A 15089-nucleotide genomic window follows, 5' to 3' on the forward strand; every position below is an offset into this window, starting at 1 on the left:
CCCATACCTTGTCTATTCTCTTCTCCATGAAATCCAGTAAAATTTGAATTGCTCCCATATTCATCCCATTGTATTTTATATCTGTTTCCTCTTGGGATGATGGACTAATAAGAACATCCAAGCACGAAACGGGAACATTGCTTAAGAGGTTGATTGCATTGCTGAAACAGATTTTAAAAAAAATCATTATTCATTTGGAAGAATGAATTAAAACCAGAGTACAACTCACCATACACTGTTTGTACAACTGCAAACAAAAAGACGCCTTGCAACTCAAACAATGCTTTATTTTCTCCTCGCTGGGATTTAAAGAAGGTGGCATGCATTATCGCCTGAGCGCTGGCTCTTGGAACAAAAAAATAAAAAGCCAGACACAAGCCCCCAAAGCCGGAGAGCAGCAGCACGTTATTACTTCCATCCTGCCCCACAGGCTGTTCCAGCAGCTGATCTTCCCGGACAGCAGGGGGAACTCTCACATTGATTTGCAGAGAATGGAGGTTGTTTTTTTTTCCACTCCTTGAAACTTAAAAACATTTTATAACTCATCTGTATTACCGTCATTAGTGTGACAAAGTACACCATAGAAAACATCTCCTCCTCTTTCAACAGTGGGGTGTAGTGGCAATTTCTCAGGTCCCCTGAAATATTTCCACTTTTACTTAGCTTAGTGTGTAGGAAATACAGAAGACTTTTAATCCATTAAAAAAAGATATATAGATATATAGATATAGATATGTATATATATTTTTTTAACCAAGCACTACCTTTCAATATCTGGCAGTCTTTGCATCCTACAAAGCACAAAGAGGAGCGCTTCTCAAATATCCATTAAACGATTTAAATCAGACCACAGCTTCCCTCTGTTCTCTTGAACGGAGTAAGATGGGACTTATTTTCCAAGAGTCTCTGGTACAGTTCACATCTCTTGAGTATGCTATCTAGCCTGTTCTCATTATACAGACTTGTGTTTGTACTCTTCCCTGAATATGGGGCTAAATTACACAGATGCTACAAAAATCAGAATTTTGACATTATTTACTTGCTGATGCGCAACTAAAATTTAAAATAGATATATTTAGAAATACTACAGAATCATTTAGGCTTACATACGCAGGCCTCAAAGCTATCAGTGAAACCACGAGCACTGATGTTTTAAGGATTGGCGAAGTGTTCCAAGAACAGAGAAAACTTTTCAACCTCACATAACACTTTTAATATTATTTACTTAGAAGCTGCCTTCATTTTTTTAATGTTATTAATACAATTCTAACAAAGGTTTAGTACAACAGTAAGCAAATCATGGCAATCAGCCGTAACAGGATTTCTAACAAATGTGCTGGTTTTAGTCTGATCAGACTGGGTGGCTGTTCCACATTGTGCCATCTCCCTTTTGCTCTTTTAGCAATTGAAATTCAGGCAACTTCTACTTTTTGGAAAGCTTGTTTTCTTTGTTTTGTTCCTAATTCCTGTTTAAAATACGTCTTTTATATCACGGAAGTTATTTCTCGCCAATAATTCAGGAATAGTCAGAAGCAAAACAGTCTGAAATTTAACAAATATTTAGTGGCTTTAGGCCTTTCACCAGACGTTCTCTTTTTACCAGTTTCTTATTAAACAACCAAGTTCCCAAACACCTACAAAATTAATTTTCTGGATCACTGTGTCTGAGCTATTCTTTTCAATAAATGAAGCCCAGCTTTCTGATCTTTGTCACTTCACTGACAGTTTTATTTGTGGTAGAGGAGTGTATGAAATTCTCCAGCTACCAGGAAGTCAGTGACTATGCACAGATCTGCACAATAGTGTTTGCATTCCTACTCCAGGGGGTAGAAATACTGCGTATATTACTCTCCCCTTTTCGGCTTCCTAGAGATCATTAATCACTGGGACATGACACCCACCCACTCATGCTCCCAGCCCCCTCCCGATATGCAAATTTAGAAGCAAAGGCCTATTTAGAGCTGCTGAATGCCTTGATTAAAACCTTGTTAGTGGGCAAAAATGGCACTCACTCTAATATGTGGTGCTTTAAGCCGTTCATATTCAAACATTAACTAATGACATGACAGAACCACAATAATGACAACAATACCAGGTACTAAATTAGTTAAGATATTTTTATAGGTAACTTCTGCTTTTTTATTAGAAATAGAGTCACATTGACACTCAGATTACAGCTCAGGGCATGTATCCAACACCTTATGATTGCATAAAACAAATCCTCAACTTAAACATTCAAAGCACTAGCATTTGTACAACGCGCTTTAACAGGCTGCCCGAACCCTTCATTTAAACATGGGAACATCCTGCAAATGTACAAACTTACAGAAGGGCAAGTGAGCAGCAGTTCTGAGAAATATATCTATGCTTCCCTGATGTTTCCTGAAATTTATTCTGCATTCAGGACTGCTCACATTTTATTCCATTTGTAATGTTTTCTTTGTAACTGCCTTATTGATGGGCTTCCAGGTGGAATGCAGAGCTACAAGTTGCACTCTGCTCTCTGACTCACACCTCATCCCTAGCAATGAAGATTGTACAGTCAGAGTCAAGCACCCCCAAACAATGATACAGCCTCATTTTTCTAGCGATGCTATGTTAGCTGTAGACTGCTAACACAAGTTTACTCATTCATTATCAAAGCTCTTAACAGGAATGAAAGACTTGACCAAATACATCAGGGGACTGAAGCAGGGCCCTCTGATCCAGACCCCTGATCCATCTGATGGGTTTGCAGGGGCATTAGTTGTGACTATACCTTTTCTGTTCCAGAGCTGGCTTATGATGAATAGTCTTGGTGCAAAAGTATATTAAATTATTCAGCTTGTATTGCATCCCGTAGCATTCAAAGACAAAACCCACGTTCTGCAAACAGGCTGAAATACTTGAATCACAAAGGTCAAAACCTGCACAGAGCCCTTCTAGCATATTAAAAAGAACAGCCAACCAACCAACCAAGTATGACGTGAACCAAGATTGAATACTACATGCAGCAATACTATACTTGCATTCTTTCTTCTATCAACTTGAACAAACTTGCTACAATTAGCTAACAGAGGGAGAACACTGTGTTCCCAGCATTAACAGAAAGACTGAAGCAGCGCCATGCTGAGTTTGACGAGGAAGGGGAGTAACTGAAGTGACACAAGGCAGTGATAACCATCCTTACTTCTTTTCTGCTTCCCCCTCTCAGAACTAGGGAGAATTCTTGCCTTGACTTAGTGTCTCCATAAGGTCCATGCGGGCAGCACCTCTACAGAAAATATTCCTTCTGACTGAAAAAAGCAAGGGCAGAAATCACACCAATACTACATATTATCTACAGCTGTCTACTTCTATATGTATATAGATATATTCTATATCCTTTTTGGATATCATCCGCAAGGGTTTGCAAAACCTAAAACCAGAAGGACCTGCTTAACATGCATCTTTTTGCAGTAGCACAAGATAATGGAATTTTACAGGGTGATTAGACGAGTCAGATTCCTGGACAAAGAAATAGAACATGCTTTCACAGGAAGAGCATCAGCTGAATAATAATTCACCAGAATACCAGGCAGTCTTGCTGACAAGGTACAAGCTTAAATGCTAAAAGCCCATCTCTGTCTTCTTGTAGTTGTTGAATTTATCCAAATTTGTTCAATTTTCCCAGCAGTGGGGAACTTATTCTCACTAGTTCCTCCCTGAAAGGAGGATGAGAGTGCAGAACACCCACCATAAGCAGCAAAGAGAAAACACAGACTGCCTTTTAGGACATACTCAGCACTAACGTTAGTCATGGCAACTACCGCAGGAGTATCCTAAATTATTCCAAACTTGTCTGCACCAGCTGAGAAGGGCTCTGATGTGGGATTTTAGTGTTCACCTACTAAGACTGTTGATCTCTAAGAGCTTTCCAAGATTTTAATCAAGTTCATTTCACAGCCAGCAGCCTTGAAAGCGTTAAAAGCTATATCCTGCTTCTTGGAGACCAGTGGTTTAGAAGACAATCTTCAAAAGATCCAACACTAGATATACAGACATCTCAGAAGAAGAGAATCTCAACACTAACTTTCATTGCCAAGAGAGAACATGGGATAGTGTTTGAAGCTGCTGTACTACTGGGCCCTGTGAACAGCTGACCTATTTGGATAAAAATAAGTATGGCATGAAAAAGAGCTAAGAACACTGAACAGAGAACTACCACCTCACTAAAATATACTCTGAGTTTTGATTGAATTATGGGCTGCAAATACATAACAAACAGTTGGGTGCAGGGCTGAGGAAGGAAAACAAACAAACAAACAAAACAATGCACCTAAAACTGAAAGATGATTCACTCATCTTTGAAAAAGAAAATATTGTTACCAGGGAACTTATATTTGTACTTTTAATAAAACAGCCTAGAACCACTGGAGATAAAATATCAACTTGTTACTTCCATCCCAATCCATCAGAATTCCAAAAGTTACACACAAAAATCTCCAAATGCAGTTTTTTTCCCATCAGCTTCTGTACAAAACCACAAAAGTCTCATTCAACTTTAATTTGCACTGCCTCTAAAACTTATATATATATTTTCATCCTCAGTTATATATATACAAAAAAATAAATTCAAAAAGGATAGCTTCATTATTATTGATTAAAAATAACAACCTCACCAGCCACCTTCTGCCTGGAATAGTGGACATGCATAAATAATATTTCAGGCAAACAGTTTTCATCCAAAAGATTAATAATATTTGACTCAAAATTAGAGATTTCATTGCTTCTCAGATTCCCACTTCAGATTTTAAGCAAATAATTTTTTAAATAAATAATAACCTTTTAAATTAGTTTGGTTCTACACTTCTACCAACCTGTGCAACTCTTCAGTTTTGTCTTCAGTAGGGCCCGTGGTTAATAAGCAGTGTCGAAGGATGGCAGCCATGTAACGAAATTGATGAGATTCTTTCTATATAAATATAAATTATGAAGATATTTTTTCATTTTGAAGATTGCAAGTGGGGGTTTCAGGTCACTAGAATAATAAAAATTAAAGATGAAAAATACCTATTAGATCATAACATCCATCCCTGTCAATAAAAGGATTGTACCTTAGAGCTCACTGAATGCTTAATGCAACATAGCTGGCATATGCAGGTCTTTTAACCAGACCTTTTAAAAGGGACTTTAAAAAAGAGATTATTTTACAGTCAAATGAGCCTCCAATACCAGAAAACCCTGTTACAAGCATTTGCTCAATTCCATAGCATTGTTTCTAATATGCCACTACTATCTTCCTTCCTGTATTTACACAGAGTCACGTTTTCATCCACTCAGATTACATATGATCTGCATTTCATTTGCCTCCTCATTTTGACTTTTTGCTGCCAATGCTTCAATTCCCCCACCCAGTCTGTTGCCCTTCCTAATTCACTTGTATCTGTTCTCTTGATACCTTTTCACCATTTCCTTAACAATTTCTCTACTCTTGGCAACCTTACTTGCCCTACTTTGCTCTCTTCAAGCAACTCCCCCTTTCCATTTCCCACCAGACAGCAGCCACAGAGATGTCCACCAGAACTGCAGTAATTTAACTGCAGGTATCATTGTCCTGGTCCTTTTTCATTAGCTCTTCTCAGCATACATCACATGTTCTGGTGTGTTTGACCTGGCTCAAAGCACCCTAATGTATCTTGTGTAACATCAGTATCCCAATCTGCCAATTGTAGTACCTGAGGCTCTTGCCTGGGTTTGCTACTTGAAACTACCTCCAGTCATTAAACATTGGTGTTGAAAACTGTTCTCTTCCCCTTAGGATAGATCTCATTTAGTTTTCTACCTGCACATCTAACCTCTCTGGTCTCCTTTTATTTTCCATCCCGCCAAGTGTTTGTAATCTCTTCAAATTCTGCATCTTCAAACCACTTAATTAACATGCTGTTTACTCTTCTTACAGATCATTACATATTCCCACAGGGATACTTGCTAAACAGAATGCCACTGAACATATCTGGCTAACAGTTTACAACTACCAAAGAACTCTTTAATTTAAAGGTTCCTTCCTTGTAGGTACTTTTAGAAAGAGTTATTCTATAAGCTTTATCTCAAAACACAAATGAAGCTTCTCCCACCCCAGAATGTCTTAAACTCTCATCCAAAAGAAAAAAATTAATAAAAGCACTAACACCAGAATTTCCTCTGATCTGACAGCTGAGTGCTTGGGCTCTTTGAGGAGGAAAAGTTCTGTGGGACAAAACCTCCCTCATTCCACAGACAGCGGCCAAACAAAACCTCATCAGGTACCACCACGACTGTGTGTCACCTCCCACCTGTCTTTCTGTGGCAAACTGGGCTTTTCATTTCTCAAGATTCCCAGTATTTTGTAAGAGTAAACCAACTTCAAGATCCAGATTTCAAGCGCTTACTTCTCAGAAGGAGAACATGTAATACAGCTTCACTTTCCCACTTAGCACCTGACATTATTTCCTCCACACAGAAGTCCTTAATTGGAAAGATGATAGTTCTCAATGTCTGCAGTCGCAAACATTCACGTAGCTGTGTTATATGCTTGATTTCAGGTCAAGATTCTCCACTCAGGTTCCTACCTTCATAACAATCACTTGCCTATACAAAGAACATTCTCTGACAAAGTTAAAGATGTGTTTAATAAAGGTCTAAGTCAGGGATATAAATAAGAGAAAAGCCCCTCGGTTTCCTCATCTTTCCTTTAAATTTGCAGTATTAGCTTCTCTGATTTTTTTCCCCTCATTCAATCTTAAATTTCAAGATTTCTTATTCAGAGTATCCTTGAGACATTAAAGCAAATAAGCTTCATACTTTTCTCAAGTTTTTCTTTTCTTAATGTTATTATTAATATAATATTTATTGTTTAGACCAAAGCACTAAAGAGAAAACTCATTTGTCAATTTTAACTACTGCAAACTTCTACTTAGCTTTATATACTGCATATTTACAATGGCCAGTGACAAGTTAACACCGTTTTAGAGAAAATATGATGTAGACTAAAAAGAAAGATTCCCTATTAATTCTATTACTGTAGCACAGACATAAGTTTTTCAACCAAAAAAGTTATCCTTATCATTTCTGTTTATAAATTTAGGGATGCAACACATAGGAAGCATATTTGTCTACGAAAAAAAGTAGATCTGATGTTGCAATGAAAAAAAAAAAAAAGACAGATCTTGTAAGACATAACAATGAAAGTGTGCTTGGTTCTCGTATTTCACCTCATCTTAAAAGATCACGTTTAAATTCAGATCTGGGTTTGGGAGGACGGCAGAGAAAGATACTAAAAACAGTACAGCTCTTTCTTCAGAGTTATTTGTTAAAAACTACAGTTGATGTGCTCATCACCATGCACAGGAAAAAAAAAAATCCACACCAGAAGAAAACTAGAGATACTTCTGAGCTCTAATTATTACCCTATTTCCATAGTCCACAATCCACAGAGATGTAGCCATCTGATACAGAATCACACAGAATCACAGAATGTTAGGGATTGGAAGGGACCTTGAAAGATCATCTAGTCCAATTGTCAGCTAATTATTAGTGAACAGCATTTACTTTCTTTTAGAAGTCTCAGACTCTTACGAAATTGTCTTCTTAACATTTTTTATTTTAAAACATACAGTTCTAACTTGTGTTAGATGATCCAAGTTACTTTCCCATTGCACAGAAAATGTTTCGACTAGCTTTTTTGCCTAACTAGTAACAAGAACAAGAAAGTTATTTTGGTATTCAAAGCAATGGCAAAGCAAAGGCTAACTACTCTTGAAAGCCCAGGATCATTAATACGTGACACAAGCAGAATTCAGACAGAAAAATTTTCTCAGACTGATTCTGCATATAGAGAAATGACGATACAAAATTTCAAGACTACCTTAGCCTCTATTCTGAAAAATGTAATCATATTCCATCAAAATCACAGTAGTAAAAATTAAGTATTAAAATCCTTGCTCTGAGGCTTGGACAACAACTGCCTCTTGTGTATCTACCTGCTGATTCTGGCTCTTGCAGGCCAAACAAACCCAATTAAAAAACACTTCAACTAAACCTTACCTCGCTGTGGACATTCCAGCTGTCAAGTGTTACATTAAAAAGAGCCTTTAGTGCCTCAATGGCACAATCTGTTTCTTGCAAAGATAAAGGTCTGTCGTGATCTTCCGCTGCTTTATATTCTTCTGTCCATCTTACATTTAGAGAACGTTCCAAAGCCTGAGTCAAAACTTGCACCCCCTGTAGTTCCTGACGCAACTGCGATCTAATATCTGTGTGCAGAAGTGACAAGAGGAAGAGGAGACGCAAAACAAAGCATTTAATGTCATCAACGAACTCTTGGTCCTTGCATTTTTCCAGGAGATTACAGAGCATAGCCGCAAGATTCAGTTCCAAACTGAGCTTCTGTGCAACAGCACTATTAAAAATTATGTTACAGAGGCATTTTAAAGCTTCTACTATAACAGGAAATTCAGATACTCTCTCCAAAGGATCTTCTGTAGCATCCAGCTTTGCTAGCCTCATAAGGATCTGCATGTTCCTCTTTGTGGTTACAGGCACTAAAACTTTCTTGTCCCTGGAGAGGATGCGAAGGGCTTCCAGGCAGGCAACTTGACATGAAGTTTCTGCGTCTTTTTCAAGGATGTTTAGAATTCCCTCACATAGTTTCTATGCAAACACAAAGAAACAAAAAAGGAACAGTTTTAGCATCGAAATACTGGTGGCAATAGGACCCTGCTTTTGCTAAGCTTCCATGTAACTTTTTAGCTTTCAACTGACTTGAGAAACTCAGTATTCTGTATTAGCTCTTCAAAATATAAGCTATTGCAAAAGATCATCAAAAGCAGTTTTCCTCATGGATACAATCCAAGTACCTCAACACTGGCAAAAGCCTTAAGCCAAAACAGCAGGCACTACCCACCATTGCCAGTTACCACGTTCTCTCAGTATCACGGCTGAAAACTGGAGTAGCCAGGGCAACAAGGTGAAAGGTTTCAAAAATGTGTCAAAGTAGAACAGTCACACCTACAGTACCTAAAAAACTATAAGCTGCAAAATTTTAGCCAGGAGGCTGGGAAAAAAGAAAGCAAACCAACTGCTGTTCAACATGCAGGTATTAGTAATGCAGGTTTCGTAACAGCTACAATTTGTGTTGCCTCTTCAACCGAACTTACAGACTTCTCCTGTCTTAAGTAAGATCATTAGAAATGTTACCTCTGACAGGAGAACTATAACGCAGTTTTACAGTAAGACTTAGGCTGTAGCAGTTTTACCAGACCAGCAAAAGTGCTGCTTTGTCAACCCAGATTGCTCTTGAATTTGAAATACTTCGCTGATACTTTATATCAACATGACTGCAGGGTAAACGTGAAATGTATAAACGGAGCATGAGAAAATAGAACGCTCCAAGAATCTGCAGGGCAGAGCAGTAAAATCTGAATTACAGAAGAATTACCTTTTATAAAACAGAAATGGACAATTAGGTGATAAATCAAAAGTGAGAAAAGACAGGAGAGAAGAGATTGTTTGATGGGGGAGGACTCCATTAGGTTTTTATGCCTCAACCTCAGAACAACATTACTACTCAAGGACACCAGAGGCCGAATTACAGTTACAAAGAAATTCCCAAATAAGTGGCAATATAAACTGCATTGTACCTCACAGGACACAGTTCCTCACCCCTTCTCACCCCACAAATTTTTTGTCTTGACCACTGTCATGAATAAATTACCCAAGAAGCCAGAGTAGCAACTGAGTTGAATAGCCCCAGTGCAGAAGTCCACTTAGGATCTGAAATTCATATCATGGTCTCAGGCACTATATGTCAATAAGAAAGTGATTAAAAAATAAAGGCGTAGAAATACTAATACAAGTAAAAAATAGTTCTTGGTGAATGGTCTCTGGAACTGCACTTTTCAGCACCACCACAACAAAAAGACAGGAAGCAGAGCAGCCCAGCACACTGACCCAGAGCTCAAAACCAAAGTTCCACTTGGAACATCCAAGCAAGTTTTGTTACTGTGATCACTTACAATCAAAGCCAAAAAAAAAGGTTAAGTCTAAAGCACATCTAGAACAGACACTCCAGAAGAATAAAGGAGGAAAAAAACCACAAGTCTTCAACAATGTTAAAAGACAATCTGTAAACAAAGTCAGACAGTAGGAACTCACAATATGATTTTTAATATGCGCATCCTGGGGTGAAGCCCACCCAAAAGCACCACCCAGATGAGGAAGATCTTGACTACATCTCCACAGCCCTGACCAGATCAATCCAGTAAGAGTCTGAAAGCAAGGAGTGAGCTCCACCTCTTACTATCACACAAGCAACATGAGAAATCTTTGTCAGGGTATTATAGATACTGCAACAGTATAGAGTCCACATTTGACCACCTGTGCCGGTATCTAGATACTTACCATGGGAATTTCACGATAAGTACCTCGAAAAAGTTACTAAGCTTCCTAGCCATTACAAGCAAATACATTTTTTTAAGATGCAAGATTCACATAATCGAAAAACATATAAGAACCACTGACAAAATTCTCTGGAGTTAGACCCTGGTAAGCCATCAAGAGTGATTTTAAAGGAACCAGTTATTCAGTTATGATACCACCACTTGCAATACTAACAAAAGCTGTGACAGTGAACCACTGCTGGCTGATCTTCGGTACCAACAGGAGCTTAGGAAAAACCAGAGCATCTGATTATATTTGAAGAGTTATCCACGGGTAGTTTTGAAGCAAGGAAACAAAATTCATCCTATTACAAAACTGCCTTGGAGACAACTAAAACCAAACACCATACAGAACATTTTCTGCTTTCTTCTTGACAGTGTGAGAGAAAGGATGTGCAGAGAGAAGAGAAATGGGAAAGGATGGGACCACAAAAGCATTATTATCCTTTTCATTTTCTTTAGGTGGTGCGTTTTCTACCTCCCTGTAGACCATTAGCATGGCATAAGCTAAGGGGCACACATGTTATTTATTTGCTTGGAAATTAAAGCAAGTAAAAGAATTCAGACAGTAAGGTACCTCCCCTTTCACATAATATATTATGATTGTCCTAGCTTCAGGGTTTTATTGCTCTCCCCTAAATTATTGTATCAATTTAACTTTTTTTTTTTTTTTTTTGAATTCTATCCTTTCAACATTCAGAAGGGAGTTTTACTTTCATCAGTCATGCTGTGAAATAAGTGTTTTTCATATACTTTTCCACAGAACCAAGGCAGCTTTTAGCTTTTTAAACTTTTTTGTTTTAATTGTAAAATACATTTGCATCTCCGAAACTCAAGAATTCTCAGCTTTCATGCTAACAGCAAGGTTAAGAAAGAGCGTATACACAATATACACAATTCCTTCAATCTGTGCTGTAGTGTGATTAACGTTAAAACATTTTTAAATTGTATCGCATGTTAAAACAGGAAACCCAGAAACATCCATTTGTCGTCTTGACGAGTGAAATATTAATCCATTTTGGTCCTTTATCGTGACAGTATAAAAGCTTGATGCTAAGAAGCAACACAGTCCCAAAGAAAAAAAAAACCAACAATATCCTGAGACACAACAGACCTGTATTTTCTTCCTTGTTCAGCCACAGGCCTATTATGTGGCTTTGCAGATAAAGGTATCATCTCCTTACTTCCATTGTCTTGCACCATCCTTGTTTATGGGGTGGGGGGGGAGAGTGGAGCACTGCAAGTGCTTATTAGCAGGTGCTTGTATTGTCCGGGCTCAACCTCAGCTTGTGAAAAATAGGATACTACATGATATTGCTCTTTGGTCCTGAGGTGTGGGCAGACGAAGTCCTTTTCCACCTCCTTTCTTTGTGTTTGAAGATGTTTAGAAAACACACTTGACCTATATCCACTTTTTTCAATTCACAGACCACTAAACTTTTGCTACATTATGTCAGTTGAATTTACTGTAGCTTCTCAACATCAGAGTAATAAATGTCTTGGTAAGAAAAGAAGACAATTTCCCTCTATTTGCTTTTTCCCCTTTGGCAAATCATTCTATTTACACAGGCCTTTGGAACAAGAGAATATAGTCTCCATTCTGCAAGTATTCAAATCCAAGCAAACACTGCTTTCTTGAATATAGCATTTAATTTAGACGCAGATTATTCAGTGCTAGAGAAGCTGCAATTCAAAGGTGAACAACAAAAGGCCTGCTAAACATGACAAATAGAGTTCATACCTTCTCTCTCCTTTTCTGCACCTTTCTTTTTGAATTATGCCATAGATGCTGTAAGTATCAGGAAAGGTACACTTCTCAGCACTTAAGTTTAAATTACAGCAAGGGGAAAAACCTGTTGTTAAACTAACTTGGAAATACATGTCGCTCCCATTTTCCGCTTTCTTCAGTGACAGATAGTATCAGTAAGAAAATTGCCAGGAAAGTCCATCAAGAAGGGAAATTCTATAACAGAACACAGGAGGCGTGCTTGGTTTTATAGCACCTTCACTCCTTTCTCAAGATCAATGATCTGAAGACTTCTTTGTATATCTTGAGGCATAAATACATCCGTCTTAATAAAACAGCAAGTGATATTAGCACACGGGGAACCATATGAGTATGTCAGACTTACGAAATTCTTACCGCTCTTGTTAGGCTTAACTTAAACAAAAAAAATCAAGCTTTTTAAAGAACCATTCACCAAACAAAAAACACCAAACCACCATCAAACTAGTCCTCCTCACTCTTCTTTAGTAGCTGGGAGGGAAAAGTCACAGATCTAACAGTGAGTACTTGCTCACTGTTTCAACGTGGGTGAACCAGAAGCCACAATGTCTTTGGCCTCATCAAGTATTATGTGCCAGAGCGCATAATTTATTTAGGAGAATGAGATCATCATAAAGTGGTACCAGATCATGTTTTCCTTCACTGTCTTAAGTCCCTCCTGCTCTCTTTGTCTTCTGATCCATGTTTTTCATCATTTTCAAATTTCAATTTTTAATTAAATACTCTCTAGGGGTTCAAGAGAAGTACATTCTTAATTCAATCTAGTTCTGCAGCTGCTCAGTGGTGAGAATGGTTAATTAAATCAACCGTAGTGCCAGACACAAAGTTCAAGGAACTGTATTTCCTCAACAGGTCATACAGGTCTGCTATTGTTCACTCTATCTATATTGCCATCTATTCCTCAAACTTACTTTCTACTTTGCTATGACCATGAAGATTCACAGCAGACTCTACCCAATTTCAGGTAATTGAAATGAATGTTTGTAGTAACCACAATAAACTGGACTTTATTTTTTACAACAACTCTACATTTTTGTGGCTCTTCAAGTTACTAAGAACTTCTCTTAACTAGCCTTAAATAGTCCCTCTCCATCTCATATAAGGCAAAATTAAGCATTTTAGATGTTTCTGGTATTTTCACTAGACTATGCAAAACAGTGTTGCAGAAAAACAAAGAGAAACTATGTTTCTAGCAAGTCAGAGGTAAGAGATTTCAGTAGCAAAGAGGCATAACTTGGAATTGCTGAATAAGAACGTTGGCTGATTGCTTCTGCTAACAGAAGCAGCATTAAAAGAATAAAATAATTGTTTTATTCTGCTATTAGGTTTCAGAGTTAAGCATCCAAGGCAGTAAGAAAGTAAGCCCAAGAGTATTTGAAATATTATTTCAAGCTTTCATTTTCTCTGGAAGTCAAGACAACATTTATATAACATTTATAATCGACTGTGCTGAACAATGGGACAATTAGACAGCCTCCTCTGAAAAGGCCATGCTCACTTTTTGCCTGGTCTTTGTGGACAGACCTGGGCAGGGAGGGAAGATGTACACTTGTATTCCATGTGGATTCTGTCTGCTTCTATTTCCAAACTTCATGGTTCAGCCCATACTGACAGCAGGAGGTTGGCCTGTCGGGCAGGAGCCTCCCAGCTCCGACATAGCAGAGACCACGTCACAGGTTTGAACATGGGAGACCTCTGGCCAGACGGCAATCTGCAGGGAAGGTGAGGACCATGTGCAGCAATCTGTGTTGTCAGAAACCAGTGGAATAAACACGTGGTTCAGAGTTACAGAAATTCTGCATCGCTGCACTCTCAGCAGCCCTCCTTGCCCTCCCCACTGAAGAGGGAGAGCCCTTATCACCTCTGTAACACAGAGGTTTTAAAAAGAGAGATGGGTTTCGCTGGCTTTACATCTCTTAAGGTTTATGTCGAAACTGAAAAATGCTGGATGGGAGTGGGCAGAACCAGAGGGAATTAGAACATATGCTTAGTGTTAATGAAGGATACTTAGTAAGTTTTCTTCTCTTACAGGCTGGTACTCCCTTAAGGGGTTTCAGTAAAGTCAGAACAATAACAACAACAATTAATACTAAGATACCACACAGTGTGCCTACAGGAAAGCTTGAGCTTAATATTTTTATAGGTCACTCACTAACAGACTTTAAAAGCTTACAAAGAAGTTACTGTGAGGAGAGAAGTTCTGTGCCTCTGTGGCTGCAGGAACCTTCAGACCTCCCAGAACTGTCACAGTGTCAACATTATCTAATAACAAGGTTCTTCTGAGATTTAGAGCATGACAGCATCTTGCTCCATCAACATACTTTACAGCTTCCATCCTTCCAAACTTCAAATATGGTACAGTCCACAGCCTTAAGGAATCTTCCCACATCATGAATTAAATTTGGGGAGAAAGTCTCACAATACATTTGATATGATTTACCATCATCTATTTCAACACCTTTAAAACATTCAGCAATGTGGGAGGAAAATACCATTTTGGTGATTTTCTTCCCACTAAAGGAGGCCTTGAATTTTAGATCCATTATGTCCAAATTGAACCTGAACAATAAATCAAGAAAACCCATCTCAAACTTTCAAGATTTATATTACAGGACTGACCTAACACAGTAAGCCAGAAACAGTAGGGTAGAAACCAGATATTTTAGTACTACAAGAGGTGAAACAGACAAAGCAGAAGGCATTGAGGATGAAATATGTCATTCATTAAGACCTGGCCATTTCAGGTAATTATACGGCTTATGAGTAACATTCTTACATTTCGTTGCTGCTTCCTTCCCCCTGCTTCCTCCCCTAAACTCAGTATCATTGTCCAATTTTAAAAGTCAGTCTTGCTTGCTACCTTGGAC

General features: G+C 38.3%; 1 protein-coding gene across 1 annotated transcript in view; it reads right to left on the reverse strand.

Annotated features, from left to right (window-relative positions):
- Positions 1-15089, reverse strand: part of RIC8B (RIC8 guanine nucleotide exchange factor B) — a 36694-nt gene that overhangs the window by 14111 nt on the left and 7494 nt on the right. Inside the window, exons 3-5 of the mRNA XM_082051780.1 lie at positions 8044-8649; positions 4839-4933; positions 8-161 (exon numbers count right to left, since the gene is read on the reverse strand). Of these exons, the coding sequence (XP_081907906.1) occupies positions 8-161; positions 4839-4933; positions 8044-8649 (855 nt within the window). The remainder of the gene's footprint in view (positions 1-7; positions 162-4838; positions 4934-8043; positions 8650-15089) is intronic.

Source organism: Streptopelia decaocto, assembly GCF_964273445.1.
Source record: "Streptopelia decaocto genome assembly, chromosome: 1".
NCBI lineage: Eukaryota > Metazoa > Chordata > Aves > Columbiformes > Columbidae > Streptopelia > Streptopelia decaocto.